Raw genomic sequence first — 26,939 nt, forward strand, 5'->3', positions numbered from 1 at the left:
AATCTAAATTTGCAATTGATAAACTATTAACATCTACGGAAAAAAAATGGTTTTCACAAAATTTACTAGATCGTCATATATATACACACACACATTAGTAAATTAGAAGTAATTTATAATAATAATTATTATTATATAAATATATACATTAAATGATTATTCTTATTCTTTGGGACATGAGTATTAAAATATATATATATTTATTTATTTCACATTCATGTCCAAAAATAAAAACAATCATCTGATCTTAACATAAAGAAAAAATAAACAAACTAAACAGCAATAAATTTTTATGAACATTTCCAGATAATAAATACCTATTACTAAGCCCTACTATTACTATTACCTAAAAATAAAATACAGTTGAATGTTCCAATTAAAAAGCACAAGTTTATTCAAAGTATGCAGTTTCCACAAATACAGAAATAGCATGGCATCGTTTCTGTTAAGGTTTAACCACTGACAATGGTTACTGTTTTACTGTATGACATTAACAGATAAAGACACCATATAAATGTGAGGATCCAGAGGGTGTTTTTTTCTTTTTTTTAAAAAAAAAGCAGCTTTAGAAACTTTCCCCTTTTTTCCTTCCAATTCCCACAGAATAAGAACAGGAGAATATCAAATATTAACATAACTGTCAACAAGTCATATCGACCCACAAAATTAGCACAAATATGTTCTAACGATCAACTGTCAAATGTGAGAAAGTTAATCATTAACTTAGTTTAAAGAAGGAAATCTATAAACAATTGCTAACTAACAATCGTGTCATCACTAACAAACAATTGTGTCAGCACTAACAAACAATTGTGTCAGCACTACCAAACAAACGATTACCTGATCAGATTCCCACACTGAATACTCATATAATGACTGTTGGGGAGATCAATCCCTGAGTAGTAGACTTGACTTGGTGAATTGTGACTTTTCGTCTTTTTTTACACTACCATCCAGATATGGGCCACCTGGAAATTACCTTGACTAGATCCATGATCCTCTTACCAACATCGAATGAACAAGATCCGGAACCATCGAGTCTCGAGGTATTATACTCTCAATTGTAAACTCTCTCTCTCGATCATTCAGCATTCGAGTTAGGGCCAGTAGTAATAATTATAAACACCTATAGTCCAGGTCATTGACCTGTAGCATAGTAATGCATAGCTATAATTGTATCTGTCGCTTGTATAGTGTATCTTATGCTTTATTTTTCTATTAAACTGGTTGAATTTTAAAATGGTTGCTCTCGCTCATGTATTGCCAACACTCTATCGACTTACTCAACGTGACCTCCCCACTTGACTTTTTTCCCTCCTAGCCATCCAGTGACAATGTGAGTAGTCTTCACCAGACCATCGCTGTTAACCCCTTAACGACCATTGACGTGCATAGACGTCCAAATCCGAGATAACTCGGACAAAATTTTATAGCGTTACAAAAAAACGGTACTTTGGGACCCGAAAAAAAATTTTTTGATCTTTGGAATGTTTTCTAAGTCTCCAAATTTTTTGAAAAATTTTTACCCGCGCGAAAAAATTTTATTGCGATTTTAATTAACCTTTAATGACCGTAATTAACGCTTAATTGTTTTTTTATGGGATTTTTTTATGGAACTTCATTCATCCTTCTAAACTTCTAGTGCGTCGATTTTACTTCGGTAAAGTTATTTAAAGCTATTTTCTGATGTCAAAAACAACATCCAATAGTTTTTTAATTTTTTTAATTAATAGATTTTTTTATAATTACGTTTAATTAAGTCGGGGGGGTCGGAAATATCAATTAAAATCGTAATTAAAAAAAAATATTTAGAAATATACCACCATCTAGTATTCACCCTACTTTTTACCCTTCTCCTCCCGAGAGTTTCATGAGAATGTCCCGCGAAAGACGACACCAGCTGTTCTCAAGGTCATCCAGCTGTGTAAACAATGACTCATCAGTGTCAGATTTCGCGGATAGGCGAGAAAAAGGAAATTGTACTTTGAAGCTTTTTCTTCAAAATTAACACATTTCTTTCGTTTTTTTTTCGTTTTTATTATTTTTTAATTATTTTTAATTATTCTTAATCATTAATTTCAATTTTAACGGGGAAAATAGGGGAATTAAGGAGTTAAAAGGAGGTCTCGAGTTTGACTCTCTACCCTCCAGTTTCTCACAGACAATTTTATGAAAGGAAGAATTATTGGAAGGCTAGAAGCAAGCCATTCAAGAACAGATGTACCCAAGACTCTGAATGTATTGCAGTGTCTTATTTAGACTTTGGGCCAGATTTCAAAGAGCAGCTGCTGAATGTTAACCAGGAAGTGAACGTCTAAGAGTTACTAGCTCTCAACAGGACCATTATTTAACATTAATAGCATGAAACAAAAGAATATCTGATAGACATGTCTATCATATATACCAGATAGTTACTACTATGGCAACTGATATTGGCAACAAACTGTCTACAGGAAGCTTCAAGCAAATGGTATTTTTGCCAAATGCCAAGTACATACATTGTGTTCTGTTGACTCCTGTGCACAGAAAAGCCGATTTAAAATGGTGCCAAAAACATTGACATTAAACTTTGAATGAATGGGGCAATATTCTCTTCCTGACAAGCCCAAGTACAGTCTACAAAACAATTGGCTAAGTCAGGGATCGGCAACCTTTTTTGCATAAAGAGCCATTTTCAGAATTATATTTACCAAAATAATACTTAGAGCTGCAAGTCAGCAACTTGAATTATGAAATATACATTTTTGAAAAGTGAGCCTAAAACATGTTTCTTTTTTGTTAAGATGAGTTTATTTGTGCTTTGCTTAAGGTGCCGTAATAAAATACACTGCAATTCAATTATTTATCATCAATTAATGTTACAATAGTCGTAATTATAATTATAAAATTTTTTACTTTAATTAATAATTATATAAGTGATTTTAAACATTCTTACATATAAATTAATATTTTTCTTTGGTCAAACAGTATGCTGGGATTTCAAATATTTTATAATATATTTAACTTGTATGAATAATAAAATTAAAACAGAAAACTTCATTAAAAAAAATAAGAACAATATATAGTTTCTAATGAAATTTTTGTTGATGAATTTCTCAAAAAAGTTTGTCAAAATTTGGTAAATATGATGTTACTTTCATTTTCAAACAAGACGGCAGACTCACACTGTTCGACTGATTTCTTAGTTTATTTTTAATAAAATTCATGTTCGAAAATCTCTGTCCGTCTCTGCAAAAATCAATCCAAAAATCGACAGAAGTCCAAACGCACAAGTTTTTAATTGAATGTAAGTATCAGGCAAACTGCTCCAAGTATCAAAAACAACTTGATCTTGCCTTTTAAGATTTTCTATCTCAGACTATTTATGTTGAGCAGCAAAAGTAATTTCTGTCTCTCTAAATTTTCTAACTCACTTTTAGGATTTACAAATTTTGACTCCACATTTCTTTGATTTTTAAATCTGCTAGTTCTAGTTGAAAAACTGCTTGATCAATATCACTAAAAAAGTGAAAAATTCAAATTGGTAGAATTAATTTCAAGTGGTTTCAATAAAAACAATAAGGTTGCCTTTTCCTTTCTAAACTCTTTAAATCTCTCACCAAATTCCAATTTCATATTTACCACTATTTGCACAAAATATGTTAAATCTATTGAAATATGATCCTGTTGATATTTCTTCAACATAGGAAAATGTATCAATGTGCCTTTCTCTAGGTCTGTGATAAACAATTTTTGTTCAAAAGCAAGTACTTCTAAAAGCAAAATAGTTGTATTTCCCTTCCTTTGTAGTTTCTTGCTTAGTGTGTTTAAATGTGAGATCATGTCCACAATAATATAAAATTTTTTAACCAATCGTGATTATTGAGCTCAGCGTATTCAAGATCTTTTTGGTTTAAAAATAACTTTATTTCTTCAATGCAAGCAGCAAATTGCATTAACATTGCCCCTCTGGAAAGCCACCTTACTTTATTGTGTAAAAGTCAATCAGAATATTGGCTATTGACTTCGTTAAGAAATTCACAAAACTGCTGATGATATAGTGGTCTTACCATTATTTTGTTCACAATTTGTACAACCAGGTCCATAACTAATGTTATTTCCTTTGGAAAGGTTTGTGAACAAACTTTTCCAAACAAAATAACATTCACAAACCTTTCCAAAGGAAGTGCACCTCTTGATGGATTATGCACTGGAAAAAAATGTCATGCAAAATTTGTTTCTTAAACATAGAAACAAAACCTTTCTTTTCACTTTTCATACTTGGTGCTCCATCAGTTGCAATTGATACTATTTTATTAATATCAATACTTTTACTTTTCAAACAATTGGTAACAGCAGATTCTAAATCCTCACCTCGAGTTTGTCTTGTAAGTGACAATATATCAACTCGCTCTTCATGAGGTCCATCAGAGTTAACATATCTACAAATAAGCACAACCTGTGCAATATCATTCACATTGCAAGATTCATCACAGGCAACAGAAAATCTTGGTGTTGAATTTAAATCAATAACCTGCTGACTAGTTACATCTTTGACTGTATGAACAGTTCTGTCACTTACAGTCTTAGCAGACAATGGCATGTCTTTTATTTTAGAAATTATTTCTGTTTTATTTTTAAAATTGCAAAAAAGATATTCAAACATTTTAATAAAACAATCTTTCAAAAAAAAATCACCATCCATAAATGGCTTTTCACTATTTCTAGAGCGGCAACAAAACTAGCAGTAGTTGTATTATTACTTGATTTTATCCAATTTAAAAATACACCTTTACTTAAGTTCATTTTACGTTGATGTTCTTCTGCTGCCTTTCTTCTTTCTTCTCCCTCTTGATAAGTGTTTCCAAATACTTCATGTTTATTTAAAAAATACTTTTGTACATTTGATTTTTTGTTATTAGAAAACTTTTCTTGACATATTAAACACACTGGAAATCCTGTTAAATTTGTAACAACTGCATAGGATTCAGTCCATTCACTTCTAAATTCTTGAGTTTCTTCTTCTACTTTTCTCCTTTTTCCAGCCATATTAAAAATTACCCTCAATACTAGAAGCAGCTTTTATTCAATATTTTTCTTTTGCACACTATAATATTTAATGAACTAAACATGAGTAAATAAGAACAGTATGAAACTACCATACAACAAGATGACATAATTGTTCATGTCGCCATTTTTAAATTAAATCAGGCAGGAGAAACCGCATTGGAGTATTCGTGATGGTTCATGTCTCTGATTTTAAATTTGCCTTGCAGTCGTAAGATATCTCCACAGATTATATTTTTAGATGAAACCATGAGGGCCATGGATAAAACTGCTTGAAGATGCTCATGAAATATTACAATATAACTCCACCCCTTAAGTGCCATCTGCTAACTTGCTAAATTCTACCTTTGCTAGATTAGTTTGGCATGCTTTTCTCAAGTAAAGTTTATGAGTTATCTTTTTCTTTTACTTAAATTAAAAATTTTTATTTTCTTATATATATATTATTTACTAACTTAAAAAAAGCCAAAATTATGCATTAAAAGAGCCACAGATTGCCAACCCCTGGGCTAAGTACAGCAACACTTGCTTGGGTTCTTTGCAAAAACAGTATGCTGAGTTGCACTACACATGCAGCTGTTTGCATCACATATGGATTGCCAAACAGAATACACCCATTATTAAAGGCCATTTGTATCCAAAATATGCAATATGAATGTAATAGCTCAGAATTAAAGTTTTTAGTAAATTTAAATACAGTAGTGTCCATTTACAATGAACCTGTAAGAATTGGAACTGCTTCATTATATCAAAGAAGAAATAAAACATAGTCTAAATTTGAAAAACTAAAACTGAACTTTTTAATGTCTAAAAGATAAAATTTAACAAATTATTACATAGGAAGTTGCCTGTTAAAACATCAATATAAATGCACATAGTTACTTAAAAAATTCTGTTATTTTTGTTTATCAATTTTTGCTAGTCACATAGCATTCTATAATATACAGTTCCATCTCAGCAAAACTATTTAAAATATTTTGTGGAATATTATGCATTTTTAAAAACTGTCAAATAACAATGTTTTGCAAAACTTCAAAAATTGACATTTTTGGAATGTCAATATTGTCTGTGTATGTTGTATCATCATCTTCATCCTCACTAATTTCATTATTTTTGATAGACACTGAAGCTATGTCATCATCGGTCAAAAGTTCCCTACTAATAACACTGTCATTAACCATGACATATTCTTCAAAATCGTAGTCAGAAAATGCATCTGGTTTCTGCAGAGGGAGCATATCTTGAACATCTTTTATTTCATCATTTGTAAGTTAACTTTACAAAAATTTATTGATCAGAATGTTGTCATCTGAATTAAACTCATCTCCATTAGTTTGTAGAAAGCTAGCATGCCAAAAACAATTTGCTATTGTTTGCATTGATACATTTTTCCATGCCTTATGAATGAAGTTTATTGCATCAAGAAGATTTTATTATTCACTATTATCTATAGAAGTTACCATTTTCAAAAGAAGAATTTGCCAATAGCTGCTCTTTAAGCTGTGTATAACCCTTGATCTAAAGGCTGTAGTTTTAAACTTATATTGGGCAGCATAAACACCAGTGAAATGCAATCTAAATTCTTGATGTCGGGATGCGCTGAACAGTTGTCAATCAATAATAAAATTTTTCATTTCTTTTTTCTCAGTTCTTCATCTCATTCTCGAGGTTCACAGCAGAAAATGTCAAAGGTTATCCAAACTCTTCGGTTACATTTGTAGTTTATTGATAGCTGTTGGTTTTTGAAACATCTTGGATTTTTCAATTTATTGATTTACTAACAATTTTCTCTTTTCCATTCCCACAAGATTTGCTTGCTAGTAGAATAGTAATTCTTTCTTTGGATAATTTTCCTCCTGCACAGCTTTCTCCTTTGAATTTTTGTATCCTATTTGGTGTAAGCTTATACAAAAAGACTTGTTTCATCTGTAATAAAGATATCACAATCTTGGAAATTTTCTCTAATTTTGGACCACTTATTTTGCAACCAGTCTTCTATCACATCCATGTTTACTGCAGCTGCTTCTTCAACAATTTTTCGGCTTCCAATACTATGTCTTTTTTTAAATCTCTTGATCCAATTTCTATTGCATTTAAACTCTGTACTCTTTTCCAATTTGCTACCCTAACTTTCCGCTTTTGACTGCAATATAACATCACCAATAGTTGCATTTTTAAGTCTCTGTTGAAAAAACCATTTTAACAATAATTGTCCTAATTCATCATGTTTAGATTTTCTAAGCTTTTTAGCATTCAAATTATCACATTAGAAATGCATGAGTATTTTGTCTTTTTCCTTCCAAATGGTAGCAACTGTCAATTTAGTTATATTCATTTCTTTACATAATTTGCTTTGCTTTACACCACTTTCCAATTTTTTAATAATTTCATATTTAGTCTGTAACATAAATGACTTACATTTCGGTTTACACTGATTAGTAGTTAGGGTCATCATATTTCACAAGGACATGTGCAAAATACTTTGTAATTCTGTCGATAGGCCTCACAATAAGATTATGTGCAGTTTATTATTCTTTATAACCGATGTCAGTAAATGAAATTTTTATAACCAATAACAGCATAAATTTTGACTGTTTAATTTTGAAATTCAAATTTTAAATACTGTAGTTACAGGTGAAATCTTCTAGCCAACAAAAGCATACATTCAATTTCCAAAGTTAAATGGGCAAGAAATGGAACAAAATCATTTAACCGTTAATAATAGATCAAAAATAACATTTAAAATTTAAATTACAGAACTTACAAATGAAAATCCTCAACAGTGTAAATTTCTAGTTTATTGTTAATGGACCAGTATATGAACCTCAAACTAGCTTAGTAAAGAAGAAAACTGATAAAGTAAAAAAATTTTAAATTTGTGATGAAAAATTAGATAAATGTGTGCATTGAAATTAGTTAAGAGTGTTTCAATCATACTTTTAAAACTGGTTCGTTATAAGTGAACACTACTGTACTATTTTTGTTTAAAAAGCACTGAATATCAAAGTCAAAAATGATATAAATGTTGCTCCATTTTTTTTTACAAAGAAATTGTCTATAACAAATTTGATACTCTCAAAACTAACAGTTTCACATACTAATAAGAAAAATATGTATGTAAAATCAAAATTGTTCCCTGAAAACAGGGAAGATTTGCATTATGAAATTAATTATTAAAATTAAGCTTAGAAATATTTTCTAATCAAACTGCTTTGACAAAAACAGTTACACCATTCAAGTAGGCTCTGATTCCTAATTTTACAAATTCTGGTTGTTTTTTATTTTGTAAGCTATTTTGAAACAACAGTCTACTGTCTTAAATGTAAACTACAGAGAGAAATGCATCTTATCTTTTTCTTTATTTATTTATTTAAGGTTAAATTTAAATATTAAACTAATTTAATTCAAAAATATTTAATGAATTCATAATTTCTTAGCAAGTTTATTGCAATTTAGAATCATAAGAACAGTTTTTGAATTTACAAAAACTTATGAAAATTATGTAATATAATACATTCTAATATATTCTGCATAACCCAAAAAATAAGAAAATTTTAAAAACATGTAAAACAGATATTTTAACTTGTTACTCCAATAAAACAACTAAATGTCACTTTTCCTTATCAATAAATTTAAAATTAATGTTTGAAGCTTCATTATTAATGCTGATTGAAACATGCTTTTGAGACAATGCAGGACTTACAAAAGATCATAACAAATGTGCTGAAAGTGTTAAAAGAATAAGACTTAAGTTGATATCTCTAAAGCCAGAAGGATAAATGTCATAAATGTTAGAAAGGGATTACTACAGATGTGTTTAGACATAATTTTTATAGATTTAATTAATAATGTATTTATAACAAAATTCTTGTTATTTTATTGCCAAATTACATATAATAAAGTTTAAATAATTCTGAATGGTTTAATTAATTTATATTTTGATAATGATATGTAGTAGATTTCTTTTCATATAAATGCTTTTATATTTTTATAATTACTTTCTTATTCTAACATTAAAACATTTTCTCAGAATATATTAATATATAATATTAAAAAAAAACAACCTTTTGTTGAATATTCATAGTAAAATTTAATGTGATTTTAAAAACACTAATGGAAAGAATATTTCTATTAAAAATAATGAAATAATCACTGAAAATGTTTTAAAGTTCAATAAAATTTTTTAACTCCTATGAAACAAATAGAGATAAATTACTTTATCTCATATTTGATTCTTAAAGGAAACAGTTATTCCATATGGTTTTAATAAGAAAAAAATTGTAAATACTGACTTCATTCTTTATCTTTTCTTGTTCCTAAATCATTCAAAAATATAAAAAGTATACAAAAAAAACCCATAACTTAATAGGTATTAAAAGATTATATAATAAATTACAATAAATTTACCTGCTGTCCATCTGAGTTATGAATACATATTTCGCCTTCTCGCCGGCAAGAAAGTGACCAATTTCCAACTACTAAACGTGTTGTTCCAGGACATGATAATATTGGTTGACTAAGTGTAGTGGGTTTTACTTGACTTCTTGCTCGTTGAAGTTTTTCTAAAAATTCTCCACGGTTTTCTTTAATAAAAGATCAAAATAATTTTCAAATTTAAGCAGTTTTTTTTTTATTTCTATATATCTTAATACTATGTAAATTAATAATATTTTAGTATTATTATATCATCTCATAATAGTTATCTTAGTATAAATACAACATGTAGATGAAGTTGAAAAGCATAGCTAATTATTTTGAAATCACATTTCGTATTAGTAAAACTACATATGCAAATTTTTCTCTTTTAATAATTCAAAATTTTAAAATAACAACTAATTCCAAGATATTTTATTAAAAACATTATTATTAAACTCTTGTAAACACTTGATAGTTTCAAGTCAATAAAATATATATATTTCAGTATAATTTTATTAAAATGGATAGTAAATTGAATCTATTTGTAATATAATGCCTTCAGTTGAATTAATATGCTGCATCCAGATTTAATGACATTTATTGTAGATACTTATTATTAATGAACTTGTCATCCATAAAATTTTGTAATTTTAAACTGTGGGGAAAAATATACTTTTCTGTATAATATAGGTAAATCTTGATAAGTAAAACTAATAGAAAAGAATTTGAGTTAATGAAATTTCAAGTTATGGAAACTACTACTTTAATAAGATTGCAAATATTGTGATACAAACAATGCAGTTAATTTAAACATGGTATATTTATATTATCTCTTAGGCACATAAATGTATGTACAAAATACAATATTCATACGAGTAACAAAATAAGTCTGTTACAAAGTTTCACTGAAAACATTTTGCTTCAAGTGTGTCATGGCATTTAGAAAAATCCCTTTTAAAAATTTACTGTAAACACTTTCTAAAAGGTTTGATTAGCTTTTGTGTTTTTAAAGACTATACATTTGAAAACACAACAGAAACATACAAGATTAGATATTAATGTAATGTAATTACCTTACATTAATGATTTGTAAATTTAGATGCAGACAAATATATCATCATTTGTTAAATTTAATTAGTACATTTAATCTAATCTTTAATTAATATTTTGGTACATCTAAAACATTTAGTTAAAAATTATGAAAGTAACCAATAGACAATGATATATTTATTACATATTAAATTTAAGTAACATTAATAAGTTTTCTAAAATAGTTTTCAGTGTATTAATGTGATAATTGAAATTAAATACTTTGTTAACAGCAATGAGAACAACAATAATAAAAAATAAAATATTAAAATTAAAAAAGTAATTATATTTATCATATATCATCATCAATTAAATGGAAAATGAAATATTTAAATTATTCATCATTAATATCAGTACAGTAGAGTTCTACAAACTCAACTTAATGTGAACTGAGTTGACAAGTTACTGAAAATGACAAGTTTTACAGACTCCAGGCTGGGTTATTCACAACTCATAATACATTGCTGCAAATTAATCTAATAAAAATCTTTACTGTTAAGCTTTCATGATGTGTTAAGTGAAAGAAATAAGATGGTATTAAAATGCAGGTCAAACTTTTCCATCTTTTCATTGGTAGGAACATTTAGCAACTGTAGTGGAATTCTGTTAAATTAATAAATCTGTTTACTATACAGGAGCATAGCAATGATGCTAGTCTAAATAGTAGAATTTTCATAAAGGTATTATATGTACAAATTCATATACATATTAACTATGTGCACTGTACTAATAGCAACTATTTTTATTTGAACTTTAATTTTAATTTTAAAAAAGATTGTCTATTCAGTGGCTACTTTGAAGTTTGTGCCATTCATGTCAAGGGTTTTATAGTAGCCCCTTGAAAAAAAGGGTTATATTCTTTGTTGTATCACATGGAACTGATGGTATTATTAAGTGTCACCAGCAAAGAACAATAATTTATTTAATCCTGGTATTAAGTTACAAAGGTAAAGTTTAGATTATATATAACAGAACAAGTTTTATGGAATATCAAGTTATCAAGAGTCAAGTTTCCGACACTTTACAGTATTTTGTAGTTTCATAAAAAAATTTTTATTCATCATAATTAGTAAATAAAATAATTAATATGTTAATTTTTTTAATATAAGAAATATTAAAGTAAATTAACTAACCAGTACTATCTGATCCACCTTCAGGACTCCCACTTGAATACATAGTTGCAAGTTTACCATCTAAAATAAAACGAAACCAACCATTGCTGCCATTAGATAATTCTAAAGCAGCTGCATCACTCCATAAATACAAGCAATCACGCCCTCGAACAATGCTCCAATCTCGCCAGTGATATGGACGTCCAGATAATATCTCTTTTGCATCTTCCATTGGAATTTCCTCCTCTTTCTGAAAAACAATAAAAAGAAAAATAAGTAAAATTTTTAAAAATATATATTTCAGTTAATTGACTTTTGAGCCATTCCATGTTCATGTAAATTGGTATATATACCAGGTGTATAAGCTTAAATCTGCTGTTTGCTAATAGATGGTGTAAGTGAGTGTATTAAGCTACCTTAGAGATGCCATGCTTTTTTTTTAATGATTTTGACATCTGTCAACATTAATCAGTGCACATCATCAGCAATTTCAAACATCATCATACATTTTTCCTTTGGTAATCATGTCTAGTTTTGTGCCAGAAAAAGAGCATATGCAGCAAGTTCTGCTTTTCTGCTTCAATTTGAAGAAATCGGCTGTCAAAGCACATCAAATGCTTGTGGAGGCCTATGGTGACAGTGCTTTATCAGAAACCACATGCAGAGATTGGTTTCGTCAGTTCAAAGATCGCAGTTTTAACCTGAGTGACAAGAAGTGTGAAAATCAACCCAGGAAGGTTGAGGACCATCAATAGCAGGCTCTTTTGGACAAGGACGAATCCCAATCACAAAAAATGCTTGCAGAGCAACTGGGTGTTACTCAACCAGCCATTTCCATGCATCTATGTGCCATGGGAAAGATTCAAAAGATGAGAAAATGGGTGCTGCATGAATTGAACGATAGGCAGATGGCATGATGCCAAAACACATGCGAAATCTTGCTCTCTAGACAAAAAAGAAAGTTGTTTCTGCATCGGATTGTAACTGGCAATGAAAAGTGAATATATTTTGAGAATCCTAAATGCAAGAAATCATGGGTTGATCCAGGCAAACCATCAACATCTTCCCCCAAGACCAAATTTCTTTGGACAGAAGACAATGCTGTGCATTTGGTGGGATCCACAGGGTATCATCTATGAGCTGTTGAAACCTGGTGACACTGTCAATGCCCACCGCTATCACCAACAACTAATCAAATTGCACCATGCTCTGCATGAAAAAAGGCCGGATTATCACTGATTTTCCTCCACAACAATGCACCATTGCACATGTCAACATTGGTCCGAAACTTCTTGGAAACACTCAACTGGGAGGTGCTACCCCATCCCACTTATTTACCAGACCTGGCCCCTTCTGACTATCACCTGTTTTTGTCGATAAGCCATGCACTTGCTGAGCGGCTCTTTGATTCTTACAAAGACATCCGAAAATGGCTTGATGAGTGGTTTGCCTTGAAAGACAAGGAATTTTTTTTGGCTTGGTATCCACACATTGCCTGAGAGATGGAAAAAAATGTGTCACTAGTGAGGGAAAGTATTTTGAATAAATTCGTTTTTGCTTTCTATGAAAAAAGCATGTGTTTTTCTGACTAAAAAATAGCGGATTTAAGCTTATACACCTGGTAATGTATGTATTTATGTATATGTGTATGTATACATATACATTGGGCCCCAAAGACCATATTACATTCAGGGTTCCTACTCAAATTTTTGTTTTAAATTCCATGACTTTCCCTGACCAACTGTGTACAAATTCCCTGACCCTCACTTCCCTTACAGTATGCCACATTGACAAAATAAAACAGCATTTGAGTTACTATGCACATATGCAATTGCTTCTCTATCTTTTTAATTAGTTATTTTTTCTAATTAACAGTTATATATTTTTTATAATTGCCAAACTATTAAAACTAAAAATAGATTGTTTTAGTAAATTAAAGTAGTTTATTCTGTTATTAATCCACAACCATAAATCTACACGGCTTTGAAAAAAGCAATTATTTATTTATTATTCATTAACAAATCCTGTATAATCCATGTACAAAAGTATATATTTATTAAATTTATCCAATCATAAATTTCCTGAACTTTATAAAATAAAAACTAGGGAAAAAAAATCAGAAATTGTGTTGTTACACAATCAAAATTATTAAAATGAAAAATGATAAATAATACCATTTAAATTAAAATTACTTATTATTTTTTGTACTTTGTAAATTTTTGGGAAAATTTTGTGTATGCTTGGGAGAAATTTTGGGTCCTGAAAATATTCTGCACTCCTTTTCACAAGTGGTATTGCACCACTTTACTTCTTGCTGCCTGCAGATGGCTACACTTAGTCAAACATATTGTCAGCAAAAAAATCAACAAGGCAGCCAAAGTGGCAAATTCCCTGACTTTTTGACAATTTTCCTGACTTTTCAAAACTTTTCCCAAAGTTATTAAAATCCCTGATTTTTCAGGCACATAGGAACCCTGTATATTGAGTTACCAGTGAAATTGCTATTTAGATTGATATGAAAATATAATTTTTCAATTTAAATTAAATATATCTTTGTTACTGCAGTTTATATTTTAAATACTATATTTTTCAGTATGAAATAATTAGATAAAATTAACTAAGACACAAAGCTATAAATTTACACCTACATAAGTATTTTGATTGGAAATAACTATATAATACTTGATACATGAACATATTGCAATGAAGTATTTTTGTGTATTTGAAATAAAAACTTTTTCATTATAATTTATAGCTTATATCTTGTTATAGATACTAATCTAACAATGAACAATTAAGCTGAAACTTACAGATTCATCTTTATATTTTAATTTTTCATCTTCAGTTTCTGGAGGACCTGCTAATGCTAAAACTTTACTAAAAACTCCTAATCTTGCAAAATGTTCTAAAAATATATCAGAACCCTTTGTCATAACATCTTGAATTATATGAAGAGCAACCAAATAACCATCATCATATTCCTATTAAAATAAAAACACAAAAATAAACCCAATTTAATTTAAGTTATTAATGTTAAAATTTAAGATTAAAATTTGATCCTTAATCAATCACATTAAGATATTAACAGTTATACTAAAAACTTACTTTATGGAGAACTAACCTAAGAAAAAGTTCATTCATTAAAACCTAAGAAAAGAAAACCAAATAGAAAAAAATAGAAATACATTGATTAAAATAAATCATCCAAAATACAACACTTTGTAGAATCCTCTGCGCATGACAAATTTCAAGCACATACAGGTATACCTCATCTTACGTCTGTAATTGGTTCCAGGAGAGGCGACTTAAGTCAAATTTACTTGTCACTAGGCTAAATCACAAATAACCATTCCCAGTTCTGTATTTTATTTATAAATGCATTTTTAATAATATATGATTAATAAGAATCTATTTTAAGCTTACAAACAAATAAATTTTAGTTTTTAATATAGTACAGAAAAAAGTAATCTAAATTTACAAATACATGTACGTACTAGTACATACTTGTAAATGTACATGTTTACAATTTGGCAATGTTTACAGTATGGTACATCGCGGATTCTTTATTTGTGAATGTGGTTTCTCTAAGCCATTATATAAAAAGATGATTTTTTAAGATTAAATAACAAATACAGTTATTAAAATTATTTTGTGATAGTAGAAAATAAACTAATTTATGTTAAATTTACCAATATCAAGTGGCACTGACAACGATGCCAAACAGTAGATGGAACTACCGTGGAAAACGGCAATATTGGGCTTTTAAAGACTGCTAAATAAGACTCTGTTGTATTCATATTTTGTTCATTTGTTCATTTATATTTCAGATATTCACATTTCATGTGTTTTCATATTTCGTTCTCTAGGATTTATGATGATTATATTAACATTTACTGTAACTGTACATATTTTAATATGATTTTGTGCGCTTTTAATGCTTTTCTGGTGATATTACAACTTCAATATTTGTGGCAGACAGACGTAAAATCAAATAAAATGACAAACTTGATTTTTATTTTTCCATATATTTTTTTGACAAACGATGTATAATCAAGAATGATTTAACTCGAAACGATGTAACCTGAGGTATACCTGTACATTGTTTAGTTTATGAGATATTGTTTTGTTTATAGAACAATATCCTTGGCCAGAATCCCTTCAAACTTTGCAAACAAATTCAACTGGAAATAAAAGACAGGAGGGCTAAGATGTTTCTCAGAAGAACCAGAAAATTTTTATGTATTTTTCAGGCATTTTTCATCCATAAAAATCTTTAAATTTTTGAGTCATAGCACTCAATTTTATGCATTCAAGATCTTTTGCAGATCACACAACTATCCTTACATCATGTATAGTTGACAAAACATTCATGAGAGACTTTGTAACATTTTTGATGATGTCAGGTCACCAAAAATAATGTCAGAATGGAAAATTGCCACCTTATGCATACAACTGTGTGACAATGAAAAAAAATTGTACACAATCACATTCATAAAGTAGCAGTTTTCCACTAAAGATTTTGAGGGCCTATGATCAGTAAAAAAATTTTTCAACTGAAGTTTTTACAAAGTCAGATGTATAATGTGTAGTGATGTAACGAATATTTGGTAACTACCCAGTATTTGGCCTATTCAGCCTATTTTTCGCTATTTGGCCGAATACTGAATATTTAATCACTATTCGACCGAATACCGAATACCTAAAAACAGGAGTAAGAAATAACAAAAACACGGTAAATTAATCATTTTGGAAACTCTTATTAATGCTAAACATTAAATTATAATTATTAAAGTTAATAAGAAATAGCATCTAACTCTAGTAAATTATTTCATAATTAAAATAATATTATAGCCTTTATCTAGCCCGATATCTTATGGCATTGATGGCATGTAGGTTAGAACGTATCGGGCATTAGTGTTATTGTTTAGTTAATTATGTTATTAAAATATACAAGAATATGAATATATTTTTTACGATATTTTAAAATGATTTATGAAACGTTTTATTGAAACTTATCGTATTTAATGAAATAATTATTTATTTCTAGAAGATGAGTAACTACTATATAATTTATTTTATATATAAAGCAAAGAATGAGCATTTCTCATTATATGCAAAAGATAACATTTGAAATCATGTTAATTTTAAAAATATTGACAAAAACAATAGCAACAAAATATCACAAACTTCACAAATAGAAACCCCCCAATAATATATTTGAACTGTTTCACATCTGGGGAGAAACTAGACCATATGTCCCCACTAAACTATATATCCTTAGGGTACTATTCAGTCTACAAATACATAGTAAAAATAAAATTTTACTGCTTAATTAAAGAGTTAAAAAGATCGATTGCAAATAAAATAACTTATAAGTTATAACTTACATCTAAATACCAAGAACTGCCGAATCATATCGGGCTATTTACGGCTATTATATAAATTATAAACCAATTTGGCACTAGAGGTAGACGTTAGGCTCCATCTCATATTAACTTTAATAATTATAATTTAATTAATAAATTTAAATAATTTAGACCTACTGGAAGAAAAAATCGTAGTGACATCGGGCCAATAGAGAGCAGGGTGCGCAATCCTTGCATAATGAGGTTTGCGCACTAATTTTTATATGTACATTAATCAAGCCGAATAGTTTGGCTGAATATTCGGCCATTCGGCCACGCTCCTGGCCAAATATTTGGTATTCGGCTGAGGCCGAATATACTATTCATTACATCACTAATAATGTGTAATATGAGGATATCATGGGATGAACAGCTACATAAGTCAACTTGGTGAAAAATGGCCATGAAAAATAGTAGGTGTGGAAAGATCACTGCTTCTGCATACAATTGTGGGTTAATGAATGAACTGTTCTTCTCAGATTAGTTATCCAAAAAGTACTCTTTTAGCAATGGCAGGTGGTGACATTTGGTGATAGAAACGCTGTGCCTGCCCTGAATAGAATCATTGGAAGAGTTATATGATATTTTGGTGTGTATCATCCACCAGCTAAACCACCTGAGGTTGGTGCTCTGTAAAGCACATGTGCAAATGTGTATAATCTGGCTGCTTTACACGATTCAAATATTTTTGCTTGGAAGCTGTCCTGTATTTGACAATATGGCACTTTTATTGGAAATATGCTTATACAAATTTATATACAAATATACAATAGCAATCTTATCATTGTTTTTTACATGTACAGAAATTTGTAATAAACTACAACATAATGCAGTTATAATAAAATATTCATTTTAAGAAATTCAAAGTAAGTTAAATATAAATACTTCCGCAGCTTCCATGAACAGCATGCCACTGCCTTTTAGTTTAATATTTGAATTAGAGAACTGCATTATTACATTCAGTTATACAATAAAATTTGAATAAATGTTGCTCTTAATTGCACTTTTAAAAAATTTAGGCTTAAACTTTTTATCATCATCATTATTATTTAAATGTGGATAACCAATAAAAATACTTAAACTGATCTAGTAACATATATTTTTTTTAAATCCAGCCACAAGTTGCTTAACATTTCCAGCAACATTTGGTGACACTATATGTTATATTTTATTAAAAACTTTTTATATTTTTAATTATTATAAAATGTTTGTAAAATTATTACAAAAAGTTTAATTTTGAGGGTAGAAATGAATTTTATAAAAACACTGAATTCTAATAATGAGTAAAATTGTCATTAAGTTTGACCTTACTGGAGATACACATGATCCTCTTTATCTCCCCACTCCCTTGACCTATAATCACCAAAATTTAACGGCATCAATCTCCTAATACACAAACCTCTCTGCAAAATTTCAGAAATTTTCAACAAAAAGCACAAGAGTTATTAAGCTTTTTAAAAAGGTGAACAAAATCGTGCCCCCTACACATCAACATCTATACACACAGAAATTACCCCAAATTTGTTTGCATTTATCAATGTTTCAAGGTCTCAAATCCAAAAATGTAAAAATCTGAAGGGTTCATTTTTTGACCAATTGCCATATTTTCCCTCTGATATACAGGTATAGGACAAAATAATAGGAACACCTGTGAAAGAATGCAAAATAATTATTAGTAGGGAGTTGGGCCATCATTGGCCTGAATTACAGCTTGTATCCGACGTGGGATTGACAAATAAAGGTTGTGCAGAAAGTTTAAAGGAATTTGCAGCCATTCCTCCTACAGAGCGGTCTTGAGTTCAGGTAGTGTGCGTGGAGGAGGAAACCGAGCATGGACTTTGTTTTCTAAAAAACCCCACACTGGCTCAATGATGTTGAGATCAGGGGACTGAGGACACCATGTGAGATGTTCCACTTCATCATTATGCTCATCCAACCATGTTTGAACACAGCAAGCCGTGTGTACAGGGGCGTTGTCATCTTGGAATAGATGATGTTCTCCAGGAAACAGAGTATGACGCATAGGGTGTAAATGATCTGCAAGAATACTGCAATAATGCTCGCCTCTGACCTTCTCCCTCATGACTACGACTGGCCCCAAGCCACACCATGATATTGCTCCCCACAGCATCACAGAGCCCCCTCCGTGCTTCATGGTAGGAACCAGACAGTCAACATAAAATGCTTCTGCTGGTGTTCGCCAGATGAACTCACGTCCGGTGGTCTGAAATAATGTAAATGATGATTCGTCAGACCAGATGACCTGTTCCCATTGCTGTTGTGTCCAGTTTTGGTGGTCTCGGCACCACTGTTGTTGCTTCATAGCATTCTGCGGTGACACAAACGGCTTCGGGATGGCTACTCGGCCATGAATGCTTGCAGCATGCAGCTCCCATTGAATAGTTTTGGTGGATACGGGTTCTGGAGATGGGTGTTCATCTCGGAGGTTATCTGTGGCAGTGTAGTCTTACGTTTTCGGGCGACTATCCTCTTCAATGCTTGTCTATACCGGTCAGTCAACTTCAACTTTCGCCCACTGTTCTGCTTTGCAGAGGACACCTTTCCCAGTTTTGTGTAGGCTGTCATAACCCTTGACCCAGTGGACCTTGAAACACCCATAAGGTTGGCTGTTCTAGACACTGACACTCCAGTGAGGCGAGCTCCAATAATCATGCCTCTTTGCACATCGGACAGGTTAGACATAATGGCGCTTTGCTGGGAACAGAATTTTCTCATGCAACTGTCACATTGCCAAATGCTCGACTGATACCTTCCCTTTCACCCCCACTGGATGGCATAATGTTGCAAGACGTGGTGAGGCTGTACTGGATGGTCAAAGTACAACACATTTCAAAAGGGGTGTTCCTATTATTTTGTCCTATACCTGTACATAATAGACCTGGGAAAGTAATAAACAGCTAAATTTCTTTGAAATTTTATTTAAATTAAAAATATATATATTTAATATGGGTTAAATAAAATAAAATTTTAAAAAATAACTGTAAAAAACATTATTATGTTTACAAATTTTTTATTGTCTTTATAGTAATAAAATTAAAAATAATAAACAAATTTGAAGAAGATGACATTAGAGATAGACATTATGACTATCAAATTATGTTTTCTTTAATAAACATGAGAAATCAACAAATGTTATAAACACATTTAAAACACTAATATAGTAAATAAATAAGTTCTAAATATAATTACAACAATTTATACATTTTAAATGTATTCTTCATCAAATCTATTACACATGCAGTCATTACTTCCATATATATTAATTAATTCTACAGAAAACCTAAAATTAACATGTTTGCTTTTAAAATTACTGAGATTTTTTATTTACATAAATACAGGGTGTTTATAATTAAAGTTCCACTTTGAAATAGCCATAAAATGAAAACTACTGCACAGAATGTTATCAAACATGGTAATAGTAACATGACGTCATGAGATTTTATTTCCCCATGAAAAAAAAGTTCAAAAACTCACCACCAGCATGGAATGGCACTGTATGTAAACAAAATAAGACATGAAGACATCAATTAAAAATGAAAATGAACAATTTGGTAGAATTGAAAAATGCAATACACCAACATGTCCATAACATTCCTCCTGATATGCTAAGAGCTACTGTTGAGAACACAGTAATGCGATTTAACTTGCTTTCAGAAAATGGTGGATGCCACATTGAACATGCTTTGTAACACATTTTAAAAATGATTAAAAACATTTTCAACCAATGTCTTCATGTCTTATTTTGTTTAACAATATTGCATACAGTGCCATTCCATGCTGGTGGTGAGTTTTTGAACTATTTTTTTTTGTGGGAAATAAAATCCCATGACATCATGTTCACTATTACCATGTTTGATAACATTCTGTCCAGTAGTTTTCATTTTATGGCCATTTCAAAGTGGAACTTTAATTATAAACACCCTGTACATAAATTAGTTTAAAGAATATGACTTAATTCAAAACTTACCTCACTATCCAAAACACTAGATATAACTTCTACTAACTGTGAAGCAAAATTAGGAACACCAGTGTTAGGATTACACAATTCTTGTAATAAAGGAGGTTGAATATAATGAGTCATCTTGCATATTAAATTCAGACTAGATTTCCTAAAATAAAACAAAATTGTTAGAAAATTAACAAGACATTTCAACACATTTTATTAATGATTGTTCCTCTTAATATAATTACTTTTTTTTACCTTTCCACTTCTATTCCATTTTTCAAATATCAATATGTAACTGGTTCAAACACAGTTACTCTCTAAGACATCCACAGACTCCAAAAATATTAGCCAATCAACATTTTTATTTTACCCAGATGCATTTTGAAATTACAATATTTTGAGAATATTGTGGATGTGATAATTCCTACAGAATAATGGTGTTTAAACCAGTTATATATCAATAATTACTTTTGATTATTATTTTTTCTATAATTTTTTATTAATATACAATTTTGATTAATATTTATATATTATAATTTCTACAACAAACTTAGAACTTATGATAATTAGATTTTCTAATCAATAATGAATGTTTCTACAGCATAAAACTATTTTCAATCAAAAATTGTTGAATGGACAATTATTTATGTAAAGTTATCAAGCTCATTAGTTAGTAATATCAGAACTACATTTTCGGTTTAGAAGATTTAGCACTAAATGAGCATGCCACTTTTTAATTATTGTACTTATTAAAATAACAAAAAATTTTACTTTATCTAAATTGTCCATGTCAAAATGCAGATCGTGTTCTATCTCTTATCTTGAATTTATATCATAAAATTTATATGGTACAATATATATAATAATAATCAATACATATGTGTTGTTTGGAAATTTTAGCATTTCATTAATCTAAAATTATTTTATAAATTTGATTATACAATTTATTTAGAACCATAATCTAGTTTCTATTTTATAATGAGAGAAGAGAAAAATATATAGCATTTACAATATATTCCATTAAATCATTCCAATTATTGGCACTCAATTATATGATATAAAAACTGTCTTTTGATGCTTTGATATTATTATAAATGGTAAAATTAACAACAACGAAATAAAATTTAGTCAGTTTTTATTTTAAATATTTGTTTCAATCAAAATTTAACTATTAGAAAAACCTCAAAAATTGCAATCTCAAAATTTTTTATTAATGGCATTAAAATTCATGAATATCTAGTCAATCTCTTCTTTCATGTATTATTTTAATAGTATTGAACAATAATAAGATGAGGCTAAATTATCTAGATCAAATTTTCCATGAAAAAGTTTGGATGATCCTGTCTGATTTGAATCCTGGTCTTTCAGCAATGTAGAGAGATTTTTATCAATTCAGTTATTCAATTGAGAAATTAATTTCACCTATAGTCATAAACAAGTGAAACAGCAAGGCCAATTTTTGGGACAAGACTGTCTCAGACTCAGGGTTTGACATGATTGTTCAAACTTCACTGTCCTCAGCCATTACCACGACCACGAGGTCATCCAAGAGGCATTTTCGGTGAAATTAACATATCCGATGTCAAAATTTCTGTCCGTTGCATGTTGCCCCGGGTTGAATTTTTGTTGATGCCTAATGAAAATTCCTGTTTTTGAAAAAAATAATTGTGGCTATTGTATTGTCAAAAATTATTTTTTTATTTTGCACAAACAAAATAAATATATTAATAAATGTAAAAACAAAAACAAAATTATATTTTAGAAGTTACTTTTAATATAAAATTATAACGATTAGCACCATCTAGTTTCAAAAATGTTCCAATGCTGAAACGAGATATCTCGGGTCAACCAGTCAAGGTCAGCAGGTCATGACCAGAAAGGTAAATGGGTTTTTTTTCTATGATTCACTTGTCAAAATTCAATTTTGCAACATTTGCATTTCCAACTTCCCAATGATATACGCATGTGCAAATCACGCACTCTTGCCTGTTTGTAGAAAGATGTCGCCATTTTGTATTTTATTTTGACTCAGTTCTTGGTCCTGAGTACCTACAAGTCTGATTTTTTTTGTGCGCACATGATTTGGGCACCTAATCCTCTGTGCCAAATTGCAAACTCCTGACATAGCCCCCTTATACCTCTAAGGTGGGGACCAAATGGCACTGCGATTTTATAAACAAGACAGTCTTGTCGATAAATAATACAAAATAATTTTGTTTGACCTAAATCTTAAACAAAAGCAATAAATAGAATTTCCATTTTAAACTTGATATTTTCCCATTAGATAACAATTACAGTAATTAATTTCAGATGTAGAGAAATCTTTTAACCATTCCCAGAAGACAAAATTTTACTTATTTCTGTACTTACCTCTAAGTTTCCAGTAAATGAGTATATAACTTAAAAATAATGAATCAATTATTAAAAAAATCTTCCCGAACAATAAGTTGTATTGTTTAGTTTTATTAACATCAGAATAATCAAGATTATTATTATTATTGTTTGCTATATACCTATATATGACTAATATAAACCAATAAAATGAGAAAACCGAAACTTTAATGAAAATATTTTTTCATTTCATCACACCTATTTTGACAACTAGCATTTTGTCTATCTTTTACTACCTGAGAACATCTCGAGGTACACTTTCTCGACGGCAAAAGTGACACTTTCCCATGATCCATTGACCTCTCGACTGGGTGTTACCAATTTTTATGTTGTAATTAACGGGCGAATGAGTCAGTCGTCGTCAGCACCTCAAACGTGTGTCAGTTCAGGACCTCCTATGTCACATTAATGGATACCTTACCTATTCTCTGTACGAAGGCATCACCTATTTCAGGAATGGATATTATCTATTCCATGACAAGGATATCACCTATTCCACTAATGGATATTGCCAAAAATCCTTCCCAAAATATCACCTATTTCCGAACAGTTCCTATCATTGAACTGTTTGCACAACCATACTACCAAAGACAAACTCTCAGGTATTTATCTCAACATGCGATCCAACATGAACTCTCTCTCGCGACCAACTCTGTTAGATAGATCAGTTAATCTGATATTACGATATATGTATCCTGTAATCTTTTTTTGTGATTATTAAACAGTTATTTGTTGTTAACCCTAGAGTCTGGGTGCACTACTTCTGTTGCACTGTCTCTACACACTCCATCTGGAATCAGATTGCCCACACACACAGCTGTTTGCATGACCTACTTTCAAACTCAACAAACTCACCATCGTGGCTTCAATGTCAAACGAGACACAGCAGCATCAATCCTTACGAGGCATCAAAGAGGTGCCAACCCTCCAATCACAAATTATAATAATTAAAGCATTAAACCTATTAAATAGCATATTAAACTATTAAACATACCTGACTGAACAAATCATAGTATGCTGAAATGTCAAGCAAAAAACAGGCAAGAGACGTTTTAAATAAAGTGGTGCCATTTCTGGATCTCCTTTGGGTTCTGCATCTTCTTCTATTTCTGGAGCTTTTTTCTCTCCAGCACGTGAACTTTCTCCAACTGGACACATCCATTCTCCTATATTTAATAATTTTTGAAATAAATGAATTTTAAATTGTATATTATTATATTTTGAAAATAAAACATTTTTTAAAAAATTTTCAAAAGCATTCTAACAAATTTTAAAAAATTTTATTGGAAAGAAACTTTTTAGATATAAATATTTTTTCTATCAAAAACTAAAGAAACTTTGCAATGAAATGTAAAATGCAGCATAAAATTATTTCAATAATGGCAATTAAGTATTTATTTAAAATAGTTATTAAAAAAAATTTAAATAAATGGAACTGGTGTATTGTATAAATTAAAAGATAATATTTTAAAAAAGGTAAAAGTTAAGGGGAAAAAAAACCTTGGAAAAACTTCTCAAAAAAAGCAACTACAAGAAAATAGCGAGGTTGAGGCCGAAGTTTTCAATGCAAAAACATGAACGTTGGACATTCAGTACCACTTTCTTGTAAACCTAGAAGTTTGGCAATGGCATTTAGAAAGTCAGTGGAATCATGCTCGACATTCCAAAGACCATTGCCAAACTTCTAGGCCTACAGAAAAGTGGTGCTCAACATCTGATGTACACGTTTTCGCATTGAAACTTTTTTTTTTGTTTTTAACTAAAAAATTTTTATGTTAATTTATTGGATTAGTTTTGTGCAGCAAATTATACAATAGGCCTATTTAATTATTTGTATGATTTAATTTGAATTTTCCAAACTATATAGTTATAATTATTAATTTGTTCATAATTGTTTTGTTGTGTGTGGTAGAATGCAATAATTTTAGGGAAAATTTTGAGTCTTGAGCCCTTAACCCTTAAACAAGGTTAAAGATCCTTTATTTCAAAAAATATTTTGGTAGTTTATGCTGCTAAATTTTATGGTAACAGAATGTGATATCTGCTCTTCTTTGACTTTCAATACATCTGTCTATTATGAAATTGTGCTTATAATAGGTTTCTTATTATAAAATTTATGACAAGACAATTTTAAATTAAACATGATTACTTTTTCTAGAATTATTAATAAATATGATGCATTAACAACAAATTCAAATTCATATCAAAACAGACTTCTTGAAACTAACAGCACACAATATTAACAAAAATCATATCTTTAACTATATAAAATATCAAGTTATGTGCTGGTTATTTATTAGTAGGTAGAACTGATTATAACTAATTGATGTATTAGTAAAAAAGAAAATGGTGCATCTTTATTTAATTGATTTATAGCAGTATCATTTATTTATATTACAAATTACAAGAGACTATCAATATTTAAAAAAAATTATACTATTCCAAGTAATCATAAAAAATAATTAAATCCTTGAGAATAATGTAGTATTTCAGTTGACAATATGAATAATGTTGCATTCATATTATCAACAAAAAAAAGATTAAAAAAGGAATTAATAAATTTACATAACTCATATTTGCCTGTTTTTTTAGTTATTAATCTCAAATAAAATGCTATTTCATAATAAAAATTTATCTCAAAATATACCTGGTGATTGTAAAATAGCTGCTACTTCTCTGTGACCTTCATCATTTCTTTCTCTAGCTTTATCCAAAGGTGTTTTTCCATCTTCATCTCTTAAATCAGGATTGGCCCCATGCCTTAATAATACCTACATTTTAATTACAAGATATTTAATTTATCATCATGTGAAAACAAAATGAATTGTCTGTCAAGAGTATTACAGCATAATTATTTCTAAAACATACAACTGATAATAACTAATTGAAATGATATCACAACTTGTTAACATTTATAATATACTTAATGGTTGAATATATTAAATTATTTAATACTAGAAAAAAACTAATGCCAACTCAAATAAACACTAATGCCATATATGCTTCAACAAAATTTAAATGAACCAATATCTGGTTACCTGGTAAATAGTTTAATTTTGTCTGTTATCTATACATACTACATTTTAATTCAATTAAAGACATTTTTCTTGTAAATTATTTTTGCATTTATTTCTGATTTATTTCATTACTAGCTGATGTATTCAGTAATGTTTGCCTTATCTTAACCCTTTGCCCCCGAAGGTACTGATCGATCGTTACCCTGGCTTGTTTAGCAAAACTTCGAGGGTACCAATTCATTGTTACTTTGGTAAATATTGATTTTTGTAAAATTTAACAACAGATGTCAGCACTTGACAGCATCGTCTTGTCTATCATCTGTTTTACGTATTTTTGTCCAGGTGGTGTTTTGTTGACTTAAAAAATTTTAATTAATGCTTTTTTTCCTTAATTTATTGTTTTCTGGTAATTTTTTATTTCATTTTTAGCATATTCATGCAATAATATTACTATAATAAGTTCATTTATGCTATAATAAGTTTATTTAGCTATAAT

General features: G+C 29.6%; 1 protein-coding gene across 8 annotated transcripts in view; it reads right to left on the reverse strand.

Moving 5' to 3' along the window:
• The window catches only part of Ufd4 (ubiquitin fusion-degradation 4-like), a 166,108-nt gene that overhangs the window by 91,183 nt on the left and 47,986 nt on the right, over positions 1 to 26,939 (reverse strand). For 4 of the 8 annotated variants that reach the window (XM_067280328.1, XM_067280331.1, XM_067280327.1 and 1 more), the window contains exons 8-14: positions 26,074 to 26,197; positions 24,421 to 24,592; positions 21,057 to 21,198; positions 14,474 to 14,644; positions 11,685 to 11,913; positions 9,454 to 9,629; positions 9,339 to 9,362 (exon numbers count right to left, since the gene is read on the reverse strand). In XM_067280328.1, coding sequence (XP_067136429.1) covers positions 9,339 to 9,362; positions 9,454 to 9,629; positions 11,685 to 11,913; positions 14,474 to 14,644; positions 21,057 to 21,198; positions 24,421 to 24,592; positions 26,074 to 26,197 — 1,038 coding nt within the window. The remainder of the gene's footprint in view (positions 1 to 9,338; positions 9,363 to 9,453; positions 9,630 to 11,684; positions 11,914 to 14,473; positions 14,645 to 21,056; positions 21,199 to 24,420; positions 24,593 to 26,073; positions 26,198 to 26,939) is intronic. The other 4 variants (XM_067280333.1, XM_067280332.1, XM_067280330.1 and 1 more) reach the window with 1 other exon arrangement.

The sequence above is a fragment of the Centruroides vittatus genome, unplaced genomic scaffold, assembly GCF_030686945.1.
Source record: "Centruroides vittatus isolate TY-2023 unplaced genomic scaffold, ASM3068694v2 contig_883, whole genome shotgun sequence".
Lineage (NCBI taxonomy): Eukaryota > Metazoa > Arthropoda > Arachnida > Scorpiones > Buthidae > Centruroides > Centruroides vittatus.